The sequence below is a fragment of the Sorex araneus genome, chromosome 3 (genome assembly GCF_027595985.1).
Source record: "Sorex araneus isolate mSorAra2 chromosome 3, mSorAra2.pri, whole genome shotgun sequence".
Taxonomy (NCBI): Eukaryota; Metazoa; Chordata; class Mammalia; order Eulipotyphla; family Soricidae; genus Sorex; species Sorex araneus.
The window spans coordinates 148,889,129-148,913,426 of NC_073304.1; the positions used below are offsets into that span (position 1 = coordinate 148,889,129).

Genomic DNA, 24,298 nt, shown 5'->3' on the forward strand with positions numbered 1-24,298 from the left:
CTGGAGTCTATTAACACCTCTGGCATAATTGGGAGCTGGAGTGATAGCACAGCAGGTAGGGCATTTGCCTTGCACGCGGCCGACCCGGATTTGAATCCCATCATCCCATATTGTCCCCTGAGTACCGCCAGGGGTGTATCCTGAGTGCACAGCCAGGAGTAACCCCTGTGCATCGCCAGGTGCGACCCAAAAAGCAAAAAAAAAAAAAAATTAAAACCTCTGGCATAATTATGAGCTGGTGACTTCATGGGCAGGGAGCCTATGAACATGCAAGGCCCCATGCTTGGCTTCGTGTACTGTCTGGAAACCCTACATTTGAGTTTTCGCCAAAGCCTTGCATGTCTTGCCTCATGCCCTGATGAGTCTCCAGCAGTACTGAAACAACTCTCACTTGCTCAAGGTATGCAGGGCTGCTTCCTCCCCACCCCAGAGGGGAGCAAGAGCGGTGGGGTTCTGTTTAGAGGTGGAAAATACCTCAGCCTCCAGTTTTTGACAGTTGGCGATTAACCTTCCTTCCTTTCACAAGCGGGAATACAGACCCCCTAAAGTGAAATGAGTTTCTCCTAGGGAGCCAGGTGAGACCCCAGATCACTCCTTCCTATGACACAAGAATCCCCTGGGTAAACCAATGAGGAAAATCTGTGGCCCTGGGGGCCAGACACTCAGACAGAAGTGGGGTGGGATGGGGTGGGAGCAGCACCACAACTCTGCCCTGTTCCCAACCATCCTCAGAACACATTCCAGCCACACCAGGACCCTCCCCCATGGCCTCCCTGACTGTAGCACATTCCAGCTGGGCCTGGCAGTGTCCCAAAGCCAATGCCCCTCACGCTTCAAGCAGCACTCCCCAGAGAGCCTCCGGCCGGGTCTCCCTCCCCCAGGCACCTGCCACAGTGCAGGTGAGGCTTCTTATCTGTCTCCCTACCTCGATGTTGTCAGGTCAGCAGAAATCTTTTTTTTTTTTTTTTGGTTTTTGGGTCACACCTGGCAATGCACAGGCGTTACTCCTGGCTCTGCACTCAGGAATTACTCCTGGCAGTGCTCTGGGGACCATATGGGATGCTAGGAATCGAACCCGGGTCGGCCGCGTGCCAGGCAAACACCTGCTTCAATTCTATGGCAGAGATCTTACCCGTGGGTATCTTGATGCCTGGGTTTCTCCCAGAGCCAAACAGCCAAACCATAGGGACTGAAGTAAGGGAGACAATATTCTTAATGAGAGGAAGTCTTGGCTGGAAGGGAAGGATTTGGGGCAGTAGATTCTTGCTTGTCTGGCACAGGTGACTCTACGTGAGACGTAGGCAGCCTCCATGGCACTGTAAAGGGCCCGAGAGCATGTGCTGAGAGGGTTGAAGGGGAGAGGAGGCGGAAGGGGCCGAACCAGGAAAGTCTTCCTTCCTACTCGGGCACGCTGGGTTTGGTTTCCTTCTTTCTTCTCCTCTTTGGTTGTGATGATAACTAGAGGTGGTGCTACTAGCACTGCACTTGGCAAGTGGAGCGATGCCTGCAATTGAACCTTCAGTCTCAGGCCCGAAAGACTGGCATTATGCCACTGACCTTCCCTAGACCCCCTACAGGGGGCAGGCAGGAACAAGGGCAGAGTGCAGAATTTAAGCACAAGGCCGGCTATCCAGGCCTTCTGAAGGGCCCACAGAGTTCCAGCCCTCCCGTGCCTCAGGAATAGAGGCTGGCAGGTCTTAGAGGCAAAGAAACAAATGTTCCTGGGGGTCAGGGGAAGGAAGGGCAGAAAAAAATGGCACTCTCACGTAAAGTGCAGGGGCCCTGGGAGAAAGCAGGAGGGAAATTAAGGACACTGGTGAAAGGAAGGGCATTAGAACACCATATGACTGAAACGGAATCATAAACAACGTGGCAACTGTGTGTCTCGTGATTATGCCATTGAAAACAATGTAACAAAAAATGTAGGGGGCCAGAGCCAGAGTGATAGAATAGCAGAAGGCATTTGCCTTGCATACAGCTGTCCCTGTTTAATATCCATCTTCCCATATGGTCCCCTGAACCCACCAGGAGTGATTTCTGAGTGTAGATCCATAAGTAACCTCTGAGTACCATTGAGCTCAACCCCCTGCAAAAGAAGTGGGGTCAAGTAGGTAGTATAGTACTGTGCTTGTACGTAGGTGCTTGCCTTGTATGTGGCTGAATAGGGTTTGATCCTCAGCACCACAAATGGTCACTCAACCCCACTGGGAGGGATCCTTGAGCATAGAGCCATTAATAAGTCCTGAACACAGCTGGACATGCCCCCACCCTACCAAATAGTAGACCATCTCCATCACTGTATCACTGTCATCCCGTTGTTCATTGATTTACTCGAGCGGGCACCAGTAACGTCTCCATTCATCTGAGACCTGAGATTTTAGCAGCCTCTCCTTACTCATCTTTCCCAACGACTGGAGGCTCTTTTCAGGGTCAGGGGAATAAGACCTATCGTTACTGTTTTTGGCATATCAAATATGCTACAGGGAACTTGCCAGGCTCTTGAATTTGAAGATAAATATATATATACATATATATATATATATATAAAATGCAAGGGAGGCTGAATGAGAAGGCAGAGTGAAGAGCGGGAGCACACTCACGCCTGCACAGGGCCCTGGAACCACGGCAGGGTGTGGCAACAGCAACAAGAAGAGGCAGCACCAGAAGCACCCACTGGGTCTGCACAGCCCAACCATGTATCAAAAGGGGTAGCCTCTGGGCCTTGTGCTCTTCTAGAAAGGTGCCCCCCTCCATTTAAAAAGTGCCTTTAAAACCTATAAAAATAAACTGATAACATAAAGCAAAAAGACAAACTTCCCATAAATTGAGACCATCTCCATAAATGGTATTAAGTATTCTAGATTCTCTTTCAATTTTCTGTCAGAAGTTGACCAATCCCTTTGCTTTCCTGGATGTTTCCTTACCTATAAAATGAAGGTGGTGGGCTGTTTGTAAATCCTGTTCCCAATGACATCGGGAATGTGAATCCTGCAGCTAATATTCAGAGAAACAGTCTTCTCCAGTGGTTTTTGTATGAAGCCCAAACTGATAATGGTTTAAAGTGATGGTTGTTCAGTTATTAGTGTTTAGAGAATAAAAAGTTTGCTGCCATGCTCACTTATAATGGAAGTCTCAGATCTACTGTCTCAGATCTACTCACTCTTGGACCCTCATCAGTAGAGGGCAAAACACTCCTCTCGCTGTGATGGGTCATTGCCTCATACTGCTCAGGAGCCCACCAGATCTCATCTTGGGAAATTCCAAGATAGATGTGACTGCAGAACCCAATACTATGCTATATAAATCTCATGCCATTTTTACATTGAGCCATGGGTGTTTCCCAGTATGTTTTAAGTCCTTTGACATGCAAGTAGGAGGAGTGAACAGTGTCAATCCCCCCTAGAGAGGAAATGGGGGGGGGGGCAGGGAGACTGAGCCTGAATCAAACTCTGTGCAGTAGATTCCAGGACTCTGCCCACCTGCTCTCCAGTGCAGCGAACCATAAGAGAGATGGCCAGACCTCCCATCACCTCTGTCTCTTTACTGTGGGAGCCGAAGATCTAGGAGGGCACAGTTCTCATGGGAATTACTCGGTCCTCCTAGACGCCTATGGACTAGTAGGAAAGACAGGTACCCTTGACTACCTTACTTACTTTGAATGACCCCTACACCTTCTGAGAACCTTCCTGATTTCTGTGTTATTAGCTCTTCTCCCAACACCTCACATATGCATCTCTCTCCTGGGTATAGGAGGCCAAGCTCAAGTCTACCCATTGGGCCTGTCATCGCAGGGCCTTTGTCTCCTGCCATGTCTATTCACTTCAACCCACAGACCAGTAGAGGGACTACTGCGAACACCTTGAGGTGTTCTTTATTTGGAAAGGTTCTGTTTTTTACTCAAACACATCCTAATACCACACCTGGAAAAAGAAATGTCTAATCATGGCCTTTAGCAGTCCCTTGTCTGAGGAGTCCCTCGAGCATCATGCACTGTCCCCTTCTCTCATCCACCAAAGCCAGAGAAAGTGAACTTTTTGCAGTAGCAGTAGTGATGAATCTGGCTCTTAGTTTTAAAGGTCCTAGCAGAGAAACCCAAAACCTGGGTATGGAAATGCTTCTCCTTTTCACCTCCCTTCCCTTCCCCCACCAAGTGAGGGGCTATATCCCTAAAGTCATATTTGGAGTTTGCAAAATGATTTACCACAAGAAAGTTCAGTTAGATGTTAGGCAGGAAAAGAACAAGTATGCATCCCCCCGTGGAGGAACACATGGACATCCCCGCATCTCTCATACCTCTACTCTCACATCAGCACCACCTAGCACAGCAGCAGCAATTGGCTTATGGCAAGAACCTCTGAGGGTTTCTGCACTTAACGAGCCTCAACCTCAGGCAGTGGGAGGCTGTCCACTGATTAAAAAAAAAATTGTGCAGGGCATTCTAGAACATCTCTGCAAAAAAATCACACCAACCCCCATGGGTCAAGGACTGTATCGCAAGGGAGTATTTTCTGTGGAGAAATAATTGCATTGAACTGCTGTCAGTGAGTTCCTGTTCTCCAGTAACCATAAGTCCTGGTGCCCAGGAATCTTTTCACTCACTGAAACTCCTCAAAATATGTGTGCCAAGCAATGCCTATGCAATAGTTCTGTCACTAACCTGCTCAAACACTAGGACAACTCAGTGCACAAAGCTTCCTGCCACCTACCTCATTGGTTTGTTCCCAAAATATCCTGGCTGCTGTGATGAGGCCAAAAACTAGGAGAGAGCGCTGTGAAAAGTGGCCTGGATTCCACTGGGGCACTTGAAAACTGAAACCACTGGAATGAATGTGGTTTGGGTTAGCAGGGGTGACCTTGAAAACGTCAGCAGGCAGTGGGGAGCTGTAATCTGCAGACACACTCCCACAGTTGTTTAGTGGAGACTGGTGGGGGTGCTCCTCATACTTCCCACCAGGAAATAACCTGAGTGCCAGATTCACAGAGAACTGGAGTAATGCATGAGCTGAGAGGGCCCAGGGAGGAAGGGAAGATGAAATAAACAGATGGAAAGGCAGACAGGTTATGAGGGGGGGAGGTGAGAAGGGAAGCTTGTAGTGCCCATCTGGCTAAATTACCCAATGAAGAGCAAAGACAGGCCCTTTCCCTGGCCCTTACCATAGCTATACAGTTGTTGGTGACAGGTGGACTGACCAAGAGTGTTGGGCAGCAAAGCCAGGTGCATCTTTTCAATGTCCTTTGTTCACATTAGAGGTCTGGAATGTCTAGCTCACAGGCTGTAGCATGCCTTGCCCTGGGAAATATGGGCATAAACATGGACGCTCCTGGTCAACTGCCCTCAGTTCAACTATCTGTACCGTATGGCCTGAGAATGATGTAAATACCCAAATGACTCTTGACGGAAAAGAAGTTTCCCCATCCCAGCTCTATACCTTTTAACGGAGGATTTGAGGCTTAGCAGTTTTACTTATCAGTGGAAAACTGGAGCGACAGCACAGTGAGTAGGGTGCTTGCCTTGCACATGGCTGACCCAATTTCGGTTCCTCCATCCCTCTTGGAGAGCCTGGCAACCTACCCAGAGTATCCCACCTGCACGGCAGAGCCTGGCAAGCTACCTGTGGAATATTCTATATTCATTATGCCAAAAACAGTAACAAATCTCACAATGGAGATGTTACTGGTGCCCGCTCGAGCAAATCAATGTAGAACTGTCAGCCCATTGTTCATCAAGTTGTGGGAAGTAAAAAGAAAGCAGGTCCTAGATTTGGTCCTTCTAGGTCCTAGATTTCTCAACCCTGATTGTCTATCTCAATTATCTGGAAAGCCTTCATAAAATGACAGGTAACTGTGTCTTACCCCAGACCAATTAATAAATCTCCAAAAGAATTTTTAAAAACTCCAGGGGCTGGAGGAATAGTACAGTGGGCAGGACACTTGCCTTGTACAGGGCCAACATGGGTTCCACCCCTGGCATCCAATATAGTCCCCCTCATCTGTCAGGAGTGGTCTCTGAGTTCACTCAGGAGAACGCCCTGAGCACTGCTGAATGTGGCCCCCAAACAAAACAAAATTAACAAACAAAAAACAAAAATCAACTCTCTAGATAATCCTACCTTGCAGTGAAAAGTAAAGCCACTGTTTGCGTAAAGTATGCAGGCCCAGAAAATTCCAAGTAGACCTCATAGAGCTTTTCTAGCTCAAACATAAACAGACTTGACTCAACAACAAAGTCAGACCCTCTCCCTGGGGTAGCCTCCAAAACCACAGGTGTGTCCACATAGGGCACTGAACAAATATATCAACTGCTTGACTTCAGGGGCCTGATGGTATAGAGGATAAGTACATGCTAGCCTTGCATGTACTGAGCTGAGTTTAATCCCCAACACTCCAAATAGACCCCCAAGACCTGCCAGGAGAGCCCTGAGTACAAAGCCAGGAGTAAGTCCTGAGCACAGCCAGGTATAAACAAAATGCTTGATTTCATATCTTCTCCCAGGGACACCTAAAGTTTTCCCAGGAACCATGAACTGGTAGTTCATGAACATAGTCTGGTAGTTGCGTCAAACTGGAAGAGTCAGGTGGAGGGAGGGTGCTGTGAGTCCAGGCAGCAACACACACCACACACACACACACACACACACACACACACACACACACACACACACACACACACACCCTCCAGGCATGACCACCACTGGCATTCCCTGCCAAACAGGGAGAGGGCTTGTGGACATTTACAAAACCAACTCATTGTGATGATGAAAATTAAAGAAAAAAGGACTTTCCATGCATCCTCTTTTTGATTCCTCATGAGTCCCTTCTTTAGAGGCCATTGTCTTTCTGCTTCCAAGGGGTTAGGCTGAAACCTATCAACAAGTATCTTAAGCCAAAGGTCGGTTCACTTGATAATTCTTTCAGTCATATCAGTAGCCATTACTGATATGACAAAAACCATCTTTCTGAAAACAAGGGAAAATGCATGTCATTGTTTTATATATCACATATATGTTGAGTAAGGAGAGGCTGCTAAAATCTCAGGGCTGGGAGGGATAGAGACGGTACTGGTGCCCGCTTGAGTAAATCAACAAGCAACAGGATAACAGTGATACAGTGACTCTAGTACGCACATCTGGGGGAGGGCACCTCTGGTGGTGCTCTGGGGCCTGGGCCACTCCTGGAGGGGGCAAATGGTGAGGGGGCACATCTGCAGGTGGTGGGGGCAAATTCAGGGCCTTGAGTCCTATCCCAGAATACAACATTAGGAACATACCTACAATGAGGGATGAGACCGAAGGCTGCCTCCCTTCTCTTGAGCCACCCCCTGCCTCCCATCAAAGTTTCTCACACACTGACTCACAAGGTACGAAGATGTACGTTTTTGGAGATCACACAATGCAATAACATGAACAAGTTCCCAATATTCCAAAACCATACTAATGCACTAGGGTTTGCAAAGGGTTATTAAGCAGAATGAACACCCTATTTAGAATAAACTCTAAGATGATAGAGGAGGGTGTGTGAACATTCTAACACGGGACTCAGCAAACTTCCCCTAAAGACCCAGGCGGCAAACTGTGGGTCATATATCTTGTGTTACAGCTACTCCACCTCACTGATTTGGTAAGAAAGTAGCCATAGGTTGGTCGGTTGTAGCCATATAGCTAGGACAGCATCCCAGTAAAACTTTATTTACAAAGAAAGGCAGGCTGGGTCTGTTAGTTTGCTGATCCCTGTTCTACTGGAACACAGCTTCCACACACTGATGAGTGACAAATAAAGAATGACATGGATTTAAAAGACCGATATGAATTTAATGACTGATACTCCGCATTTGGACACCAAGCTGCTGTCCAATAGACCATCATTAAATAAAACCACCTGAAAAATAAGGCAAAGGCTTACATACACAAGCACACACTCACACTAAACCTGTCACTTTTAGGATCATTAAATTATTCACCATTTTAACAAACAACTGTAACATAACTTCACAATGAAGGGAAATGTGCACACACATCAGAAACACAGCTCAGACCGTCTATGAACAGATTCTCAATTTGTACTTTTTCACACATGTACCACCTCTTGATCTTGAAGAGCCCAATGTGGCTCAAGCCTTGTGTTTTATCTTCTCCTTCAGCTCAGAACTCAAGATATAGCTCTTACATTAAACCCATTTCAATGGCTCCAGTTCTTCTGGGTAATGGGCCCCTGCACTGGGTAATACTCCCACCACCACTGCCACCTCCCCTGGCCTTCCCCAACTGGAAACAACCAAAACACTTGCCTCCACCATCACTGAGGTTTTGGTGGAAGGAGTTTTCACGTTTACATTTTTAAGGGCGAACCACACTGAAGAGTTTCCTGAAGAAATACTATTTTTCTAAAACTAGACATAAGAAACATTTCCTGAAAGCATTTAATTTACTGAAAATATGTTCCCTGAAGAATTTTAAGTAAAAGTGGAATCACATTTTGTTTTGTTTTGTTTTGGAGACATTCCAGTGATGCCGAGGGGTTACTCCTGGTTCTGCACTCAGGAATAACTCCTGACTAGGCTCAGGAGATCACATGGGTGCTGGGGAGTGAACTCAGGTTGGCTGCACACCAGACAAGCACCCTGTGCACCATAATATCTCTCCAGCCCCTGCAATCACATTTCAAACATACTGTGTGTGGGGAGTCAGAGGACAGGATAGTGGGGGGATGTACTTCACAGAAGAGATGCTGAAGTAGTAAAAAAGATAAAAAAGAAAACTCTTTTATCTTATTCATGGCAATGGAGAGATATCAATGAAATGCAAAAATTTCCACTCACACTAAGTTACTTTACAAGAGCTTCAATCTCTTCTTAGCATGGAACCCTTTCACAAAAGCTGCTGATACTGAGCATAGTTGATGCAGACACTGTGCAACAGTATAGTACTGGCACCACCAGGCCGAACAACCCCCAAAGAACCAATCAACCAGAATGATCAGAAACAGAATGAGAATTCTCAGGCATACACTTGAGCTAACTTAAAACAGCTAGACGAGGTAGGTGTCTGGGGAAAAGACAAAAACAACCCACAAAGGATTATAAAGTGGCTGTATTATTTTTCACTTAACTCTTGAATGCTTTGTATTTAGACTTTTAGAAGTCAGAATAAACTCGTCACTCATTATTTAGGATTAAAATAAAATAAAAAGGAATCAGTGTCTTCTAAAACTGTATTTGAAAATCTATATGCATTGGTCAATAACAAGAAACTAAACAAAAGGGCAAGAGCAACAGGCATCATACACGCCTGGAATTCTCCAAATCTGAAGTGTTTTTATAATGACAAAAACATGCTTTCCCCCTAAGTCCTCAAAAGGGATTTTTTTGCTACAATGATCAAGTATAAATTACCAGGATCCACAGAAAAATTGGCTAATCGTTGTGGTTTTGTGGTAGTTGATTTCTTTGTTTTTTCTCTTCAAGTGTGTCCAAAGGTTTGTGAAGAGGCTTCCACAGAAAACAGAAGATAACACTCACCAGTGAAAACAATCCCGATCCCCACAACTCTAACTTCTAAAGGCTACCCTAAGAGGGATTCTGGGCACAAGTCACTGAGTCTATACAAGGGTCCTCTAACTACAGCCCCCAACTAGAAATAGAACATCTCTCTAGCCAACAGTAGAATTACATGACAAAGACCAGCTTTGTCAGCAAGGACATCTTTGGCCCTCTGACTAGTCTTAAACTTTCTATCAAGCATAAACATTTCCAGTGTCCAAATCTTATCCTATAAAACACAACAGGTAAGTCTTCCTAGCAGCTGAGCTGGAGGGCACAAAAGGTCAGACAATCCATCACTTCAGAACAGCCTGCAGCACTCTTGTCCCCCTGAGCCTTCCCTAAGACAGGGGAGACACATAACACTGATCTGCCTTACAGAGATGTAAGGAACAATGAGGAATCCTTCAAACACATAAAGCACTTTGCAAATATAAAAGTGCTGTTTGGCATTTGTACAACCAGAGACATTCATTGCTTGTGCTATTTTGGCAAACTGTATTTCCACCTCTCCTGACTGGCGCCCTCTCTGTGTGAAAAGCATTGGGAACTCTGAGGTGCCTCCCCATGTAGGAAAAGAGATTTCTACTCAGACCAGAGCTATTACTGACAGGGATGGGGCTGGAGACTCAACGGTCTCTCCATGACTACGAATGGGGAAGAGTACACGGAGAGAAGGTGAACGGAAGTGAGACAAAGGAGAACTGTTCCCCAGTGTGTGAACACTGACTGGCGTTCTTGGACTTCTCACACATGGCCAGCAAACCCCCAAGCCTTATGGTGCAGCTCGCCAGGGCAACTGTTGGGGTTCAGTTGGGAAAGTGCACCAGGCTGGAGAAAGGGGAGCCAGACACAGGTGGGTCACCACAGCTCCTTGCATTTAGGTGAGACAACCAGGAAATCCTGGGCCAGTACCCACCAGGTGCTGGAGCTGGTCTTCTATGAAGTCACCTTCACACAGCATGAAGCTGGAGTATTTTAAAGGAAAGAGCCAACACCCAGGACCAGAATTCCCTAAGAGAACCAGTTATGAGTAAATTTCCAAACCTCAAGATGTGTCACTCTGAAAACGAGGGTTAGAGTTTGCCTGCCCAGTTAGTCCTGGAGTCTCCAAACTAGCAGCTGCATCTGAGAGAGAGGGAAGAGCTATTCAACACCTTGACAAAGTCCCCCTACTTCTGTGGGTATGTGGGGTCGGCCACTGGCTCAACACTAGCAGCCAGGCTCCAAACAGGGAGACTGGGCCCTGACTTTTGCTGCACCCAGCAGCACTCCTGCCACACTGTCTCCTGGGATGGCATCCCAGACAGACCAGGCAGTCCCGCTTACTTGATTATTGACCTTCCCGGTCCTTCCCACCCCTCAAACTCCCTTTCCTCCAGACTCTTGCTCCTCCGTGATCTTCGTGGGGGCGGTGTGGAATTCAATTAAGTCACCAGCTCATGCAATGTCCCAAACATTTCTCAGCTGGGGGATGGGGGAGAGAGCCAGGTCAAAGGCAGCGCCCCAAATGAACAGCTCCTGCTAGACCCTCCCCTTGAGGCCACCCCCTCACCACCACCACCACCATTGAAAGGCTCGACAGTCCTTTGCAATTGTTCCTTTCGCTCCTGCCCGCTGCTTCCTAAGGCGACGGCCATGCCAGGTGCCCCGGCTCGGGCACGGAACGGCCCTAGCACAGGTGCAGCTTCTGGTGCTGCGCGAGGTGCGTCTTGTAGCGGAAACCCTTGCCGCAGCCCGCGCACTTGTGCGGCTTGTTGCCCGTGTGGATGCGGCGGTGGCGGATGAGGTGCGAGCTCTGGATGAAGCTCTTGCCGCACTCGATGCAGGTGTAGGGCTTCTCGCCCGTGTGCGTGCGCTGGTGCTGCGTGAGCGTGGAGAAGTCGCTGAAGCGCTTGTCGCACTGGCCGCAGCGGAAGGGCTTCTCGCCCGTGTGCACGCGCAGGTGGTTGACCAGGTGCGAGTTGCGGCCAAAGCCCTTGCCGCACTCGCGGCACACGTAGGGCCGCTCGCCCGAGTGAGTGCGCTTGTGCGTGAAGAGGTGCGAGCTGACGCTGAAGGTCTCGCCGCACTCAGAGCACATGTAGGGCTTCTCGCCCGTGTGCACGCGCTGGTGCTTGACCAGGTCCGAGCGCCAGCTGAAGCGCTTGCCGCACTCGCCGCAGCCGTGCGGCTTCTCGCCCGTGTGGATGCGCTGGTGGTTGGCCAGGTGCGAGCGGCGCACGAAGCCCTTGCCGCACTCGCCGCACGCGAAGGGCCGCAGCGCCGCGGGTCCGGCGCCGCTGGCCGCGGCGTGCGCGCGCCGGTGGCTGAGCAGGTGCGAGCTGAGGCTGAAGGCCTCGCCGCACTCGGGGCACGGGTAGGGCTTCTCGCCCGTGTGCAGGCGCCGGTGCTTGAGCAGGTCGGCGCGCCAGCTGAAGCTCTTGCCGCAGTCGGCGCACAGGTTGGGCCGCTCGCCCGTGTGCAGGCGCAGGTGGTTGGTCAGGTAGGTGTTGCGGCTGAAGCCCTTGCCGCACTCGCCGCAGCGGAACGGCTTGTCGCGGGCCGGCCGGGCCAGCGCCGCCCCCGCCGCGAAGCCCCCCGCCACGGCGCCCACCGTCCCGCCCAGGGGCTCCAGGCCGGCGGCCGCGGCGGCCGCGGCGGCCTCGGCCAGCCGGTGGATGCGCCGGTGCTGCAGGAAGGCGGCGCCCGGGCTGAAGCTCTCGCCGCAGTCCGGGCAGATGGTGGGCGCGTCCATGAGGCTGGCCACCAGGCTGTCCAGGTCGCCCAGGTCCACGGCCACAGGGGGATGCAGCCGGCGGAAGCGGCGGTGCACGGGCCGCTCGCCCCGAGGCCGGCCGCTGCCCAGGGCCAGGTGGCGCCTCCAGGGAAGCACGGCGGGGGGCGGCGGCGCCCCTTCCTCCTCTGGCTGACTCTCTTCCTCTTTCGGGGGGCTCCTGGGGGAGTGGACGGGCTCAGGGCGGCCGCGGAACAGGGTCATCTCGGCCACTGCTAGTGGGTTCTCCTCGTGCGCACGGGGCGCAGCCCCTTCTCTCAGCAGCCCCTCTGCAAGGACAAAGGCACAGGAGGTGAGGGCCTGCTTGGTGCTCAGTAAGGGACCTGGGAGGGAGGGGCAATTTTCACCCACCTCAGGCACGCTGGACCTCTCCAGGGCCTTCCCCAAGATCCCAGTATCTTTCCCACCTGCCGCCTCAATGGGGCGACACGAAGGGTTGGGGTGGGGGAGCTCTGGATCCTGGGGGACGCTCACTCATCTGCACCCCTGGCTCCTTCCTCTCTCAGATGGACGACTCTGGCTGTACCCACTCTACCTGAGGCTTCCTTAGCAGACCCATTGCGTGGCCTCACAGTTGGCATGGCAGGGTCAGTTCTGGGCTGGGTGGACCCAGCACCTCTAAGATTTGCCCACTCTAAGAGTCATCGATACCTTCCAAGATCCTGCCCTAAAAGGCAGGACCAACTGCACCCAACCACAAAAAGAGGCCGTGGGTCCTATCTAGCATCCCTTTTTCTCCCCCTTTTTAGCCACACCCAGTGATGCTCAGGGGTTACTCCTGGCTGTGCACTCAGGAATTACTCCTGGCAGGCTTGGGGGATCATATGGGATGCAGGGAATCAACACAGGTTGGCAGCGTGCAAGGCAAGCGCCCTTCCAGCTGCACTATGGCTCATCGCCTCCACCCCTGCACTGGTTTTTACGAATCAGATTGGTCAGTCTGGAACTGCTTAAGTTCAACTGAACAAACTGAATATACTTCAGCTGGAACGCTTCACCATGAATGGGGGGAACCTTTCAGGGGAATGGGGAAGTGAGCACAGAGTCTTAAACTGACTCATAACACACCTGTTCTACTCCAAGCCGAGAGCATTCCAGAAAGTTTCTGAGATAGCAGAGACCACACACTGGTCACTGCAGGGGAGGGGGGGGCACAAGGGCGTCTGGGATGTGTCACAGGGAAGGAATGTTACCTTGAAGTCCTGGCACAAGTTTCAGCTTATTTCTGTGTCCCAGACAAGTCCAGGGCAAAACAAAGCAAGGAATACCAAAAGATGGAACCAAGAAAGTAGTGGAGACCCGGAGTTTATGCTTTCCAGGTCTAGATTTAGTAAAGGCTGTGGGCACTTTCCACAGAGTGGAAACGGGTAAGTGAGCCACAGGAAACCTGAGCATTCACTTACCACTGAGTTTACATGGCTACACATAGAGATGAAGTTTGTGACTAAAAATATCTGAAGGTGTCTACTTAGAACTATGCAGCAGCTCAAACCACCCTGCCCACCATCAGACAGGCTGTGATACAAGTTCCAGTGGTCACCAACAGAACTGTATCCAAAACAGGCACAGAGCCGCCACCCTCACCGGCACAGCCACCTACACAAAGGGGACAATCTTACACTGTGGTAGTGAAACTGTGGGTCCTGATCAGATGGAGCTGCAGAACTGAATGGGAGGGGTTGTCATGAAAAATTCGCTTTAAAATGCATGATTTACGGGGACACTGGTGGTGGGAAATGAACACTGGTGAAAGGACGAGTGCTGGAACATTATGCAACTGAAGCCCAATCATGAACAACTTTGTAACTATACCTCCCTGTGATTCAATAAAATGCAAATAAAAAATAAAATAATAAAATGCATGGTTTATTATCAGTAAATGTTAGATTTATATGCTGAGTTTATATGCTGGGGGTCAAGTCAAAATGTCTCAGGTAAAAAAAGGAGTGGACAGTGCCAAAGTTTAGAACGCCCTGCTGGGCTGGAGTGATAGCACAGCGGGTAGGGCGTTTGCCTTGCACATAGCCAACCCAGGTTCAATTCCCAGCATCCCATATGGTCCCCTGAGCACTGCCAGTAGTAATTCCTGAGTACAGAGCCAGGAGTATCCCTTGTAAATCGCTGGGTGTGACCCTCCTCCCCCCCGCAAAAAATCACCCTGCTGCTGAGATCACAGAGACAGTACAGGGGTCACAGCACTTGACTTCCCATGTGGCTCACCCTGGTTTGATCTCCAGCACCACACGGTTCCTCCAACACCTCCAGGAGTGGCCCTGAAGCCTCCCCCACCCCCTGCACTGCAGACTCAAGTAGTGCCACATCCTCACTGAACCAGCGCAGTCAAGCATAGTGAACGGGGCAACTTTTATGGAAATTCCAATCCTCACCTGTGCAGAGGCCAGACTCCAGGGCCCTCTCTACCGAGCTCTCCCTCGAAGCCTGAGAGCTGGTGCCTATCTCCTGCGCTGAGCAACCGCCTGTCTGATCTGTGGTGTGTGCATTTGGGCCCATTTCTCCTTCTGGGTCCTCTTCTGGGTCCTCAAAGTTCTCACCACCGGAGCCCATTCCTTTGTCTTCTGAATCCTGAACTCCACACACTTTCCGCTGACCTTCTCGTTCCATCTGGTAAGAAAAGAGCCGTGCAAGGGAGATGAGTGTGGATCCTGGAGCAGACAACACACAGAAAGGCCGTGTCAGTCTGGCCTTGAGCCCTCATGATAGGTGGCGGGGGGCTCCCATGAAAATCATGTGCCATCTAGATCCATGTGCAGAGTCCCATGCCAGGAGCAACTCTCCAGACCCTCACCACAAGATCGAGTCAAGTGCACAGGAGGCTGTTCCAGACGATGAAGGAATAGTGACAGCTCATTCTGAGCCAGCAGCCAGGATTCCTGGACTATGGTGTATTGTATGTTTCCGTGCTTTGGCAGCCTTGTTCTCCACCCCTGTCCAGACCCTGGATATGTGAACTGTAGGAGGGAAATGATAGCAGACTCCTAAGCCTTTTGTAGATGTCAGGTTGATATTTCAAATAGAAAGAACACACCAATATAGGGCAGCTGTGCCAAAAGTAATTGGCTTGTCACCCATCACTTGAGCATCTCAGTTCAAGGCAGTGAGGTAGTTTACAGGTGAAGGGTTTTACACCGGGAGTCGGAAATGACTCTCTTTAAGCAGCCCCTAAACTTATTTTCAAAAACAGGACTGAGTAAGAAGCACCACTCTGGGAGCTGGAGTGAGTCTGATGGCAGCTGGCAGAGCAAACAGCAGGAGTCCAGCTGCAGCCACGCCAAACCCAGGGCAAGTCAATTAACCTCTCACGGCTTGTGTCCTCATCACTGCCAGGAGACTATTTAACCTTCTCGAGGGAGGGTACCAAGAGGAAATGGTGAAAAAGCACTTTACAGGAGAATCTAAAGGCCACGATACAAACAGGAAAGGACCATTCGGAGCCCAAGGTTTCCCCAGGAACAACACGCAGACTAACTTTGTGCATGTGGAGAACTGCAGGCCAAGATGGTTTGGAGAAATTATGTATAACCTTCTCCCAAAGCCAATCAAGACCTTTTCTCTCTTGAGAGGTCCACACATATCCTCCTTCTCTCCCCTCACATTTCTCTGAATAAATTCTTTCCTTCTCCCCCCCCCTACTTTTTTTTGGGGGGGGGCAAGGGGCACACTGGTGATGCTCAGAATTTACATCTGGCTCTGCACTCATAAATCACTCCTGGAGATATTGGGAGGAGCCATATGGGGTTTCAGGGATGGAACCCTAGTTGACTGTGTGCGAGGCAAGCATCTTACCCTCTGTACTGTCTCTCCAACCATCAAAGTAAATTTCTTACTATTTTACTTGACTAAACCAAATGAAAATAAAAGTACTTTAGGACAAAAACAGGAAAGTAATGAACACTTTAGAACTTTAGAAATATGAGCATACATAATGTGCAATAAACACATTATTTCTAAATCCCAGAACTAATGCCATTCCTACACAGTTCCAGACCACACTTGGACCCCCCAAATTCTGGCTGACTCTGGCCCCAAATAGCACATTTACAGGCTTTCTTGGAGACAGGATAGGCCTGAGATTAGAGTGAAAACTCAATCCTGTGCTCAAATGTCACAGGAAGATGGTTGTGTCGGCAGCTGGTCAGTCAACGATGTCCTGGTATGCAGCTGAGTTCTCTGAGAATGTAGACGGTTTCAAACACCAGGTTTTAGACACTCGGGTTTTTTTTCTATTAGGCTGTAAGACAAAGTCCCATTAAAGCTATAACCATCCAAGAAATCTCTCCCACAAAAACTCTCCCATCTCCCACTGACCTGCCATTCCTACCAAGCCCCCCACCTCTTGCCTGCTGGAGGGTAGGCTGTACAGACACGACTCCCCCGTGTCTGTCTGTATGACAAGTCAAGTGAGGGCTGTGGCGGTAAAAGGAGCATGTTAACAGTGTGATTTACTGGCCCGCTTAAGCTAAAAGCTGCAGAGGGATTGGGTGGGGCAAAGAATCAATGGGTTTAGCTATTTTGTTTTCTTTTGTCAATCTTTAACCACCAAGAGGAATATTACATCAGTAATACAAAGAAATCAAGTAAGTCTGTCACAAGAAACTCAAATCTAAAAAAGGAATTGGGGGGGCTGGAGTGATAGCACAGCAGGTAGGACAGGGCGTTTGCCTTGCACATGGTCAACTGGAGTTAAATTCCCAGCATCCCATATGGTCCCCTGTGCACCGCCAGGAGTAATTCCTGAGTGCAGAGCCAGGAGTAACCCCTGAGCACCACTGGGTTTGGCCAAAAAAAGCAAATTAATTAATCTATTAATCAATTAAAATGGGAATTGGCAGGGGATAAGGTCCAAAATGGTGCCTAAGTGGCTTCAGTTCAACCACCCTAAAAGATCTAACCTGGAAAGCAAAGAAGATATGTTCACCACTAAGACATTTTGTGGGGAATAGGGTGGGGCACCCAAGCAGTGCTTAGGAGGCCCAGGGGCTCCACCTGTGATTCTCAGCCAACCAGACCATTGGTCTGACACAAAAGCACAAGGATGCAAAACTGGTGACACCTGCAACCACTCCAGATGTGCTTAAGACTATGTGGTGCTGAAAGTTGAACCCAGGTCACAGGTCAGATGCTTACTAGTCATGTGTCTTAACTACTATACTATCTTTCAGCACCAGATTTCTTTGTTTTGTTTTGTCTTGAGGTCACACCCAGCTACGCTCAGGACTTAATCCTGTTCTGCACTCAGGGTCACTCCTGGCAGGGGCCAGGGCACAGCATGAGGTGCTACTGATTAAACTCTGGTTGGCTGCATGCAAGACAAGTGCTCTGCCCCTGAACTATCTCTCTGGCCTTGGCACCAGGTATTTTAAGCAGGAAACAGCATTTTCTTAGTACTTCAGTACTTAGTAATTCTGGTTGGCGATTTCTTGGGAGCCAAGAGATGATATATAACAGTGAAATCAAACTAGGAAACATGATTTTCTCTAAATTTAAGGGGGAAGAGAGAAGGCATGAGCTGGAACCTGAGTTCCCCACTGAGGGCTGGAGTTCAGAGTGGGCCACACGCAGTATTAAGGGAGTTCTGCACCTTCAAAAAGAGCAGATCCTAATCCACACGTATGAGGGACTCTCACTGTCACTGTCATCCTGTTGTTCATCGATTTGCTCAAGCGGGCACCAGTAACATCTCCATGGTGAGAATTGTTGTTACTGTTTTTGGCATATTGAATACACCACGGGTAGCTTGCCAGGCTCTGCTGAGCGGGTGGGATACTTTCCTGGTAGCTTGCCGGGCTCTCGGAGGGGTGGAGGAATCGAACCCGGGTCAGCCGTGTGCAAGGCAAACATCCTACCCACTGTGCTATCACTCCTGCCCTCTGTGAGGGACAGGGGAGAAAAACTAGAAAATAGCCCATAGTCTGTCACCTATAGAGACACCACTCATGGCATGGCATCAAATCTGTCTTAAAGATGCATTGCGTGTAACAATGCAACCCTAGAAATATAGGGTTCAATTCCATTTCTGTGCCACCATACCCTGGGCTCCAGCTGCATTCCAGGAGACAAAAAGGCTATTCCAGGTAAGGAAAGGCAGTCATGATGCATTATTAGATGAAAACTAATCTAGTTTGAAAATAACACTTGGGACGCTGGGGATTGAACTTGGATCAGCCTCATGCAAGGCAAGTGCCCTGCCCACTGTACTATCACTCTAGCTCCCAAAACAACATTTTATTTACAATCCCATATATATTTATACATGTATACACAAGTTCAAAATGGAAAATAAAAATGTGTTAAAACGTTAGACATCTTTTGGTCTAGAATCCTCACATCATTTAACCAGAACAATCTAATAAAGTAGGGAATTACTTTAAACTTTACAGATGATGAAATGGGTCTGGAGGTTAGGAGACCAGCTTAAGGTTTCCCAATCTGAAATGGCAGAGCATGGGTTAAGCCCTGGCAGTGTAGCTTCAGAGCCTACATTCTAGTGTGTGGATTGGGAGGGCCTTTCCATTTTGTACACACCTACAAAAGTGAACAAGCCACCTGTGCTTTCCTTTGCTATTTTTTGTCAGGAAAGGAAGCCCTCTGGTTATGCTATGAGCAACAAAAAAGGAAGAAGGGCAGTAAACTCTGATGCCTTTACCCTCTCAAAGACTTGATTTTTCAGCAACTCTTTGGCATAACTGATGCATCAGTTAGTAGTTATCAAGGCATTTTTTGTTCCAACCTCTCTCCCAGTCAAGTTCAAAAATTAGCAATGTTTCCCTAGGCAAGGCCAGAGAAGGCTCAGAACAGGGTAGCAGAGAAACGTGCTAATACCGTGGCTACACTGAACTCAGTTCAAATTCTTATGAGCTATTTCACCTTCTGCAGGTTATTAAACCTGGCTAGTTCTCAGACTCTGCATCCCAAAACAAAGGGATGCTGCCAGACCCAAGTATCACTAGCAGGTGGTCCCTATAAAAAATAAAACAGGGATGGCTTTTTATAAGATTCACTATCACTAGCACTATCATCCCATTCATCGTCAATTTGTTCAAGCAGGCCCACTAACGTCTCCATTCTTCCTAGCCCTGAGATTTTAGCAGCCTCTGCTTACGCATCCTTCCGAACAGTGCTGCATTAGAGGCTCTTTCAAGGTCAGGAGAATGAGACCCATTATATGAATACACCACGGGGAACTTGCCAGGCTCTCCCATGCAGGCAGGAAGCTCTCAGTACCTTACCAGGTTCTCCAAGAGGGAGAACTACGCTACAAGATGTCGCGTGGCCACAAAGCGACTGCACACTTCTGGGAACTTGGTTCTCTAGATGTTGGCTGTTGATGGGATTACATAGCGCTGGGGGCAGTTCATGGGTGTGACTGCCTAGCTACTGAAAAATTGGGGATCTGGGTGGAAGAGGTCCAGTCCTGATCCAAGCAGGCTTGGAGATCTCAGCCCCAGGTCCCACACACCTGGGTTCCTCTGCCAGTACTTTCATGCATGAGGCTCGTCCAAGCATGTGGAGAATGGCCTTGAGCATGGCTGTGGATGGGTTCCCGAGGTCTTAGGCTGCTGGGCCTCTGCTCGGGGTAGGAAGGAAGACTCAACCCACCCCCTACAAGGAGCTCCCGGAAGATAGCAACACAGAGTCTCTTGCCCCCGCGTGTGGCTGTCTTCACTGGTGCCCCTCAGAGGTGGTGGGTTGAGTTCTTTTAGTAATTATGACCCCAACCCCTCATGCTTTTGGGATTTAACTAAGGTTGTAAGAGTGAGCTGGGGAAGGCAGAAGCAGGAACGAGAAGTATAAAGGAGCAGGACCCAAGAGAAGGATGAGGGGGGTCGGGGCAGGAGGTTCTGGAGGAGGAAGAGAATGAAGGGGGGAATGGAATAAACTGAAATTGGTATCTATAAGCCTGGCCCTCGTTCCCTCCTTCATCTGCCCATCACCAACCACCTCCCTGGGGTGGTGGAAACCATGTGAGACCACCGAATGCAGGCGACGAGAGATAGTCATCTTGGCCCTTTGTAACAAGTGCCTAGAGGACAAGCTCAATCCCATTTGAAAGACTAATCAGATCAGATAGAAGGTACTGCTACAGAGTGGAAATAATGTGATGTGTATGTTAGCAGGAAGGAGGGAGGGAGCAAAAGGGGAGTCTCAGGTGGGGAAGGAAGTGAAGTGAGTAATAGGGCACTTTCTCCTGGCCACCTCTGCCCTCCTGCAGAAACCTACTAGCCCCTTCCAGATAGCAAGAGCCCCCTGCTTCTGGGATTCAACCGGACCTGCCTGAAGATTTGCAGCAGATAAGAGCTTATCTCTCAGCCCATCTTCCTGGGCCTGATTTAGACAAATGGAGACTGGAGACACTACTAAGTGGGTCAGTCTCTAAGGTCAGAGAGAGGGTGCAGCAGGCAGGGCACTGGCCTTGCATGGAGCAGACCTGGGTTCCATCCCCAGCACCCCACATGGCCCCACCAAGCCTCGCCAGGAGTGCTCTTTGAGTGGAGTCAGGAGGAAGCCCTAAGCATCACAGGGTGTGGCCCCAAAAATAAAAACTGAAAAAGGACTGGATAAGTAGAATGGTGGGCAGGGCTCCTTTCTTGCGCATGGGCAACCCATCCACCAGGCTGCCTTTTTGGAGCCAACAGGCAAGTCTGACAGGAAACCATACGTCATCCCCTTCTGGCGCGGATGAGCAGCCAAGGTAAGGGTTTGGGTACGAAGGGCTGGAGCAGGCCCTGTGGGCCTCAGGTAACCCCAACTTACAGTGTTGGGGTGCAAACCCTTCTTGCTGGACTCCAGCAAGTCCTGCAGACAAAACAGGTCACCAACTAGGTTTCACATATGAAGAGAACTGAACCTTGGCAAGTCCTGATCCAAGTGACAGAGTTCCGAGGCCCAGTCGGCACCAGCATCTCTCTATGCCCAGCTATCCCAGGACAAGCCCCTTTTGTCCCCAGCCCAATGTCCACCCATCCCCGCAGGACTGTGAGGGAGTCATGTGCCCAGCCCAGCTTCCAGGACAGAGAAGAAAGTGGCCTGGGCCGGGCGGCAGCAGTTCCCACTCACCTTCCTCAGGCAGCAGCGCCCTTGCGGTCCCCTCTCCCATGCCCTGGCCCTTACCTCATTGCTCCCAGCTCTGTCCTCCCAAGCAGCCCGGGCCTCCTCCCATCCCTTCCCACACCCCCATGCATGCGCACTCCTCTCCCCGGGGAACCGCTCCAAAGCCTGGTCCTGGGGCAGGACCCTCGGACTGGGTAGAAAGGCTGGAAAAACAATGTAAGTCTGTGGTTCAAAAGACTAAACTCATGAGCATGGCTGGGGTCTAACCAGGGTTAACCAGGGGGTTAATCATTTGTCAATCTTCAAATGGAGCTAAGGTCACAGTCAAGAGCCTCCCAGCGCATGTGAAGGAGCGGCCATGCCCGGCCACCTCTCAGTGTGACTGTGATCACACAGGACCCAAGAAGGGTAGGAAAGAATGCACCTCCCCCCATGTGCAGGCCAGGAGAAGGTGTCCCTGTCCTAAGGGTGCAGCTGGCTTCTCAGGCTCGCACCCCAACTCTCCCAGCATTCTACACCCCAAATGTCCCACAGGGCACTGCAGGAAATGAACACTTGTTTCCAACAGAGAAAGCTCTGGGATGTCTGCAGCTAAGCACTCGCCACTCTCCGGCTAACAGCAGCTAAAAGAACACAGGATTTTCCTTGCTCGCAACTGCTTTTTCACCTGGAGAGGGGAATTCAAGTTGACCAAAGAGAAAGTTCAAAACCGAGGCGGCAGGAAACCAACTTACAGCCGCATCTGCCAGAGCTGGTCTGAGACTTCTAATCTCGATGGTCTAGGAGAGCATGATGTCCTCGGGGTCAGACACGTCCTATGGGCTGGGCCAGGGATATTCAGTTTGGTGAGGGACTGCACAGCCCTTTCCAGAACCCCCTCTCCACACCAAACAGGACTCCCGGTAACACAGAGACAGATTCCCAGCGCCCTCCGAGTTGCACCATCTACTCTCAAATGAGAAAGCACAGAAGCTAAAGGTTTTCACGCAAGCTTTCACTCATCCACGTTTTTAGCTTAACTGATCTGAGTGTTCTACTGGTGCCTGGCAAATCATTCTGTTCCTCCACTGTGCTTGCGATTGTGATGCTACCACTCCTGGAATACAAGCTCAGCCTTCCAGAGCACCTGGGAAGTGCTCAGGAGAATCCTTAGCAGTCGGCTCGAATAGTTCACCTCGGTATTTCCTGGATCTGGACTTAGCTCAGGTCCTTCTAGAGGAAGGAAACTAAAGTGGGGAGTGTCTGGAAAAGGCAGTTTGCTAGAATAATTGTAGACAAAATTTAATTTTCTGATGCTATCACCAACTGTTCCATTTCTTTATTATAAAACACAAAAAGAGGGCTGGGGCTATAGCACAGCAGGTAGGGCATTTGCCTTGCACACAGCCAACCTGGGTTCGATTCCCAGCATCCCATATGGTCCCCTGAGCACCGCCTGGAGTAATTCCTGAGTGCAGAGCCAGAAGTAACCTCTGTGCACCGCCAGGTGTGACCCAAAAAGAAAAAAAAAATCCACAAAAAGAGTCAATCAAATAAGTCTGGAGCAGAGACAGCCCCCAGTCTTTTTGTCTCTACTGCACTATTTGTCAGGGAACTAAAGGGACTCAGGAGAAGGATGCATACAGAGAATGAGATCTAGTTAAAGGAACTGACGTGTGGCTATGGAAGCGAGCAAGGCCAAAACTGCAAGGAGTGGCTGGCAGGATGAAATCCCAGAAGAGCAGATGCCACAGTTAGTGTGCAGAAAATTATCAGCTAGAAAATCTCCCCTTGCTCAGGGAGATCATTCAGTTATTGATATTCAGGCACTCAATGGCACAAGGCCCATCACATGAGAGATGGCAATCTGATTCAGTGCACCTGCCCCAAGTTGTTTAATCTCATCGAAAACTTCTGATAAAAACCACGCAAAATGCTTGACCAAGTATCTGTGTACCTAGAGGCCCTGCATAAGATACACTGTGGTTAATGAAAAGTCGGCTAGGCCAGAGAGATAGAAGGTCAAGGTCCTCACCCCAGTTCAAATCCTGACACCATGTATGGTTCCCTGAGAACCACCATGGGACACTCCTGAGTAGCCTCAAAACCTCCCCAACTCATCCCACCCCACCTCCAAACACACACACACACACACACACACACACACACACACACTCAAACTCACACACATTCAGACAATTTTGCAATCGTACCTTCAAACACAAGATTCATACATAAAATACCTACTTTTTTGCATTGAAAGCCTCAGCACATATGAAAAGAATTGATGGGGTCTCAAGGTATAAGCGCAGTAAAGGTCAGTAGAGAAGATCTGAGAAAAGTTTTGATTTAAAAACACACAGATGTGAGCATGCAGGCACTGTCCCCCACCACCAGTAGAAAGAGATGCAAGTTAATCACTAATTTCACTGAAGGGCAAACGAATAAACAGTCTTCTGAGGAGGCACAGGAGTGGGACGATATGCGATGTGGTAGTTATTCAGGGTTTAGTTCTGGGAGAGTTGATGCTGGAACCCTTATCAAGCATACATAGGGGCCAGGTGACCTCAGGGAGTCTTTTCCAAGCAAGCTGCTTTTGTGATCATTTTTCCATGGGAATGAATAGTCTTCAAAAGAACATGCACTGCAACAACAGATGAGCGCTGGGAGCAAAAGGTTGGGGGATACATCCAGCCGCCCCAGTTTCTCATTGAAGATTCAACAGAAAAAACTGTTCTTCCCATTCTTTCTCTGCCCCAAATAACTGCTTGGCATTGCTGATGAAGAGTGACTGGCATGTTCCAGCCCAGCTCATTCAGCAGCGGGTAAGTGACACCTCTGCATGTCACCTGCCAAGGTGTCTTCCTACGAGAGAGAGCAGGAATAAAAATGTAGCGATGTCCTGACTGATTAAAGTTTAAGCTCCTTACTGAGATGGC

At 49.5% G+C, this 24,298-nt stretch overlaps 1 protein-coding gene across 1 annotated transcript in view; it reads right to left on the bottom strand.

Moving 5' to 3' along the window:
* Nucleotides 1-9,189: 9,189 nt before the first annotated feature.
* ZNF697 (zinc finger protein 697) overlaps nt 9,190-24,298 on the bottom strand; it is a 30,905-nt gene continuing 15,796 nt past the window's right edge. Inside the window, exons 2-3 of the mRNA XM_055130487.1 lie at nt 14,699-14,933; nt 9,190-12,580 (exon numbers count right to left, since the gene is read on the bottom strand). Of these exons, the coding sequence (XP_054986462.1) occupies nt 11,208-12,580; nt 14,699-14,933 (1,608 nt within the window). The 3' untranslated portion in view covers nt 9,190-11,207. The remainder of the gene's footprint in view (nt 12,581-14,698; nt 14,934-24,298) is intronic.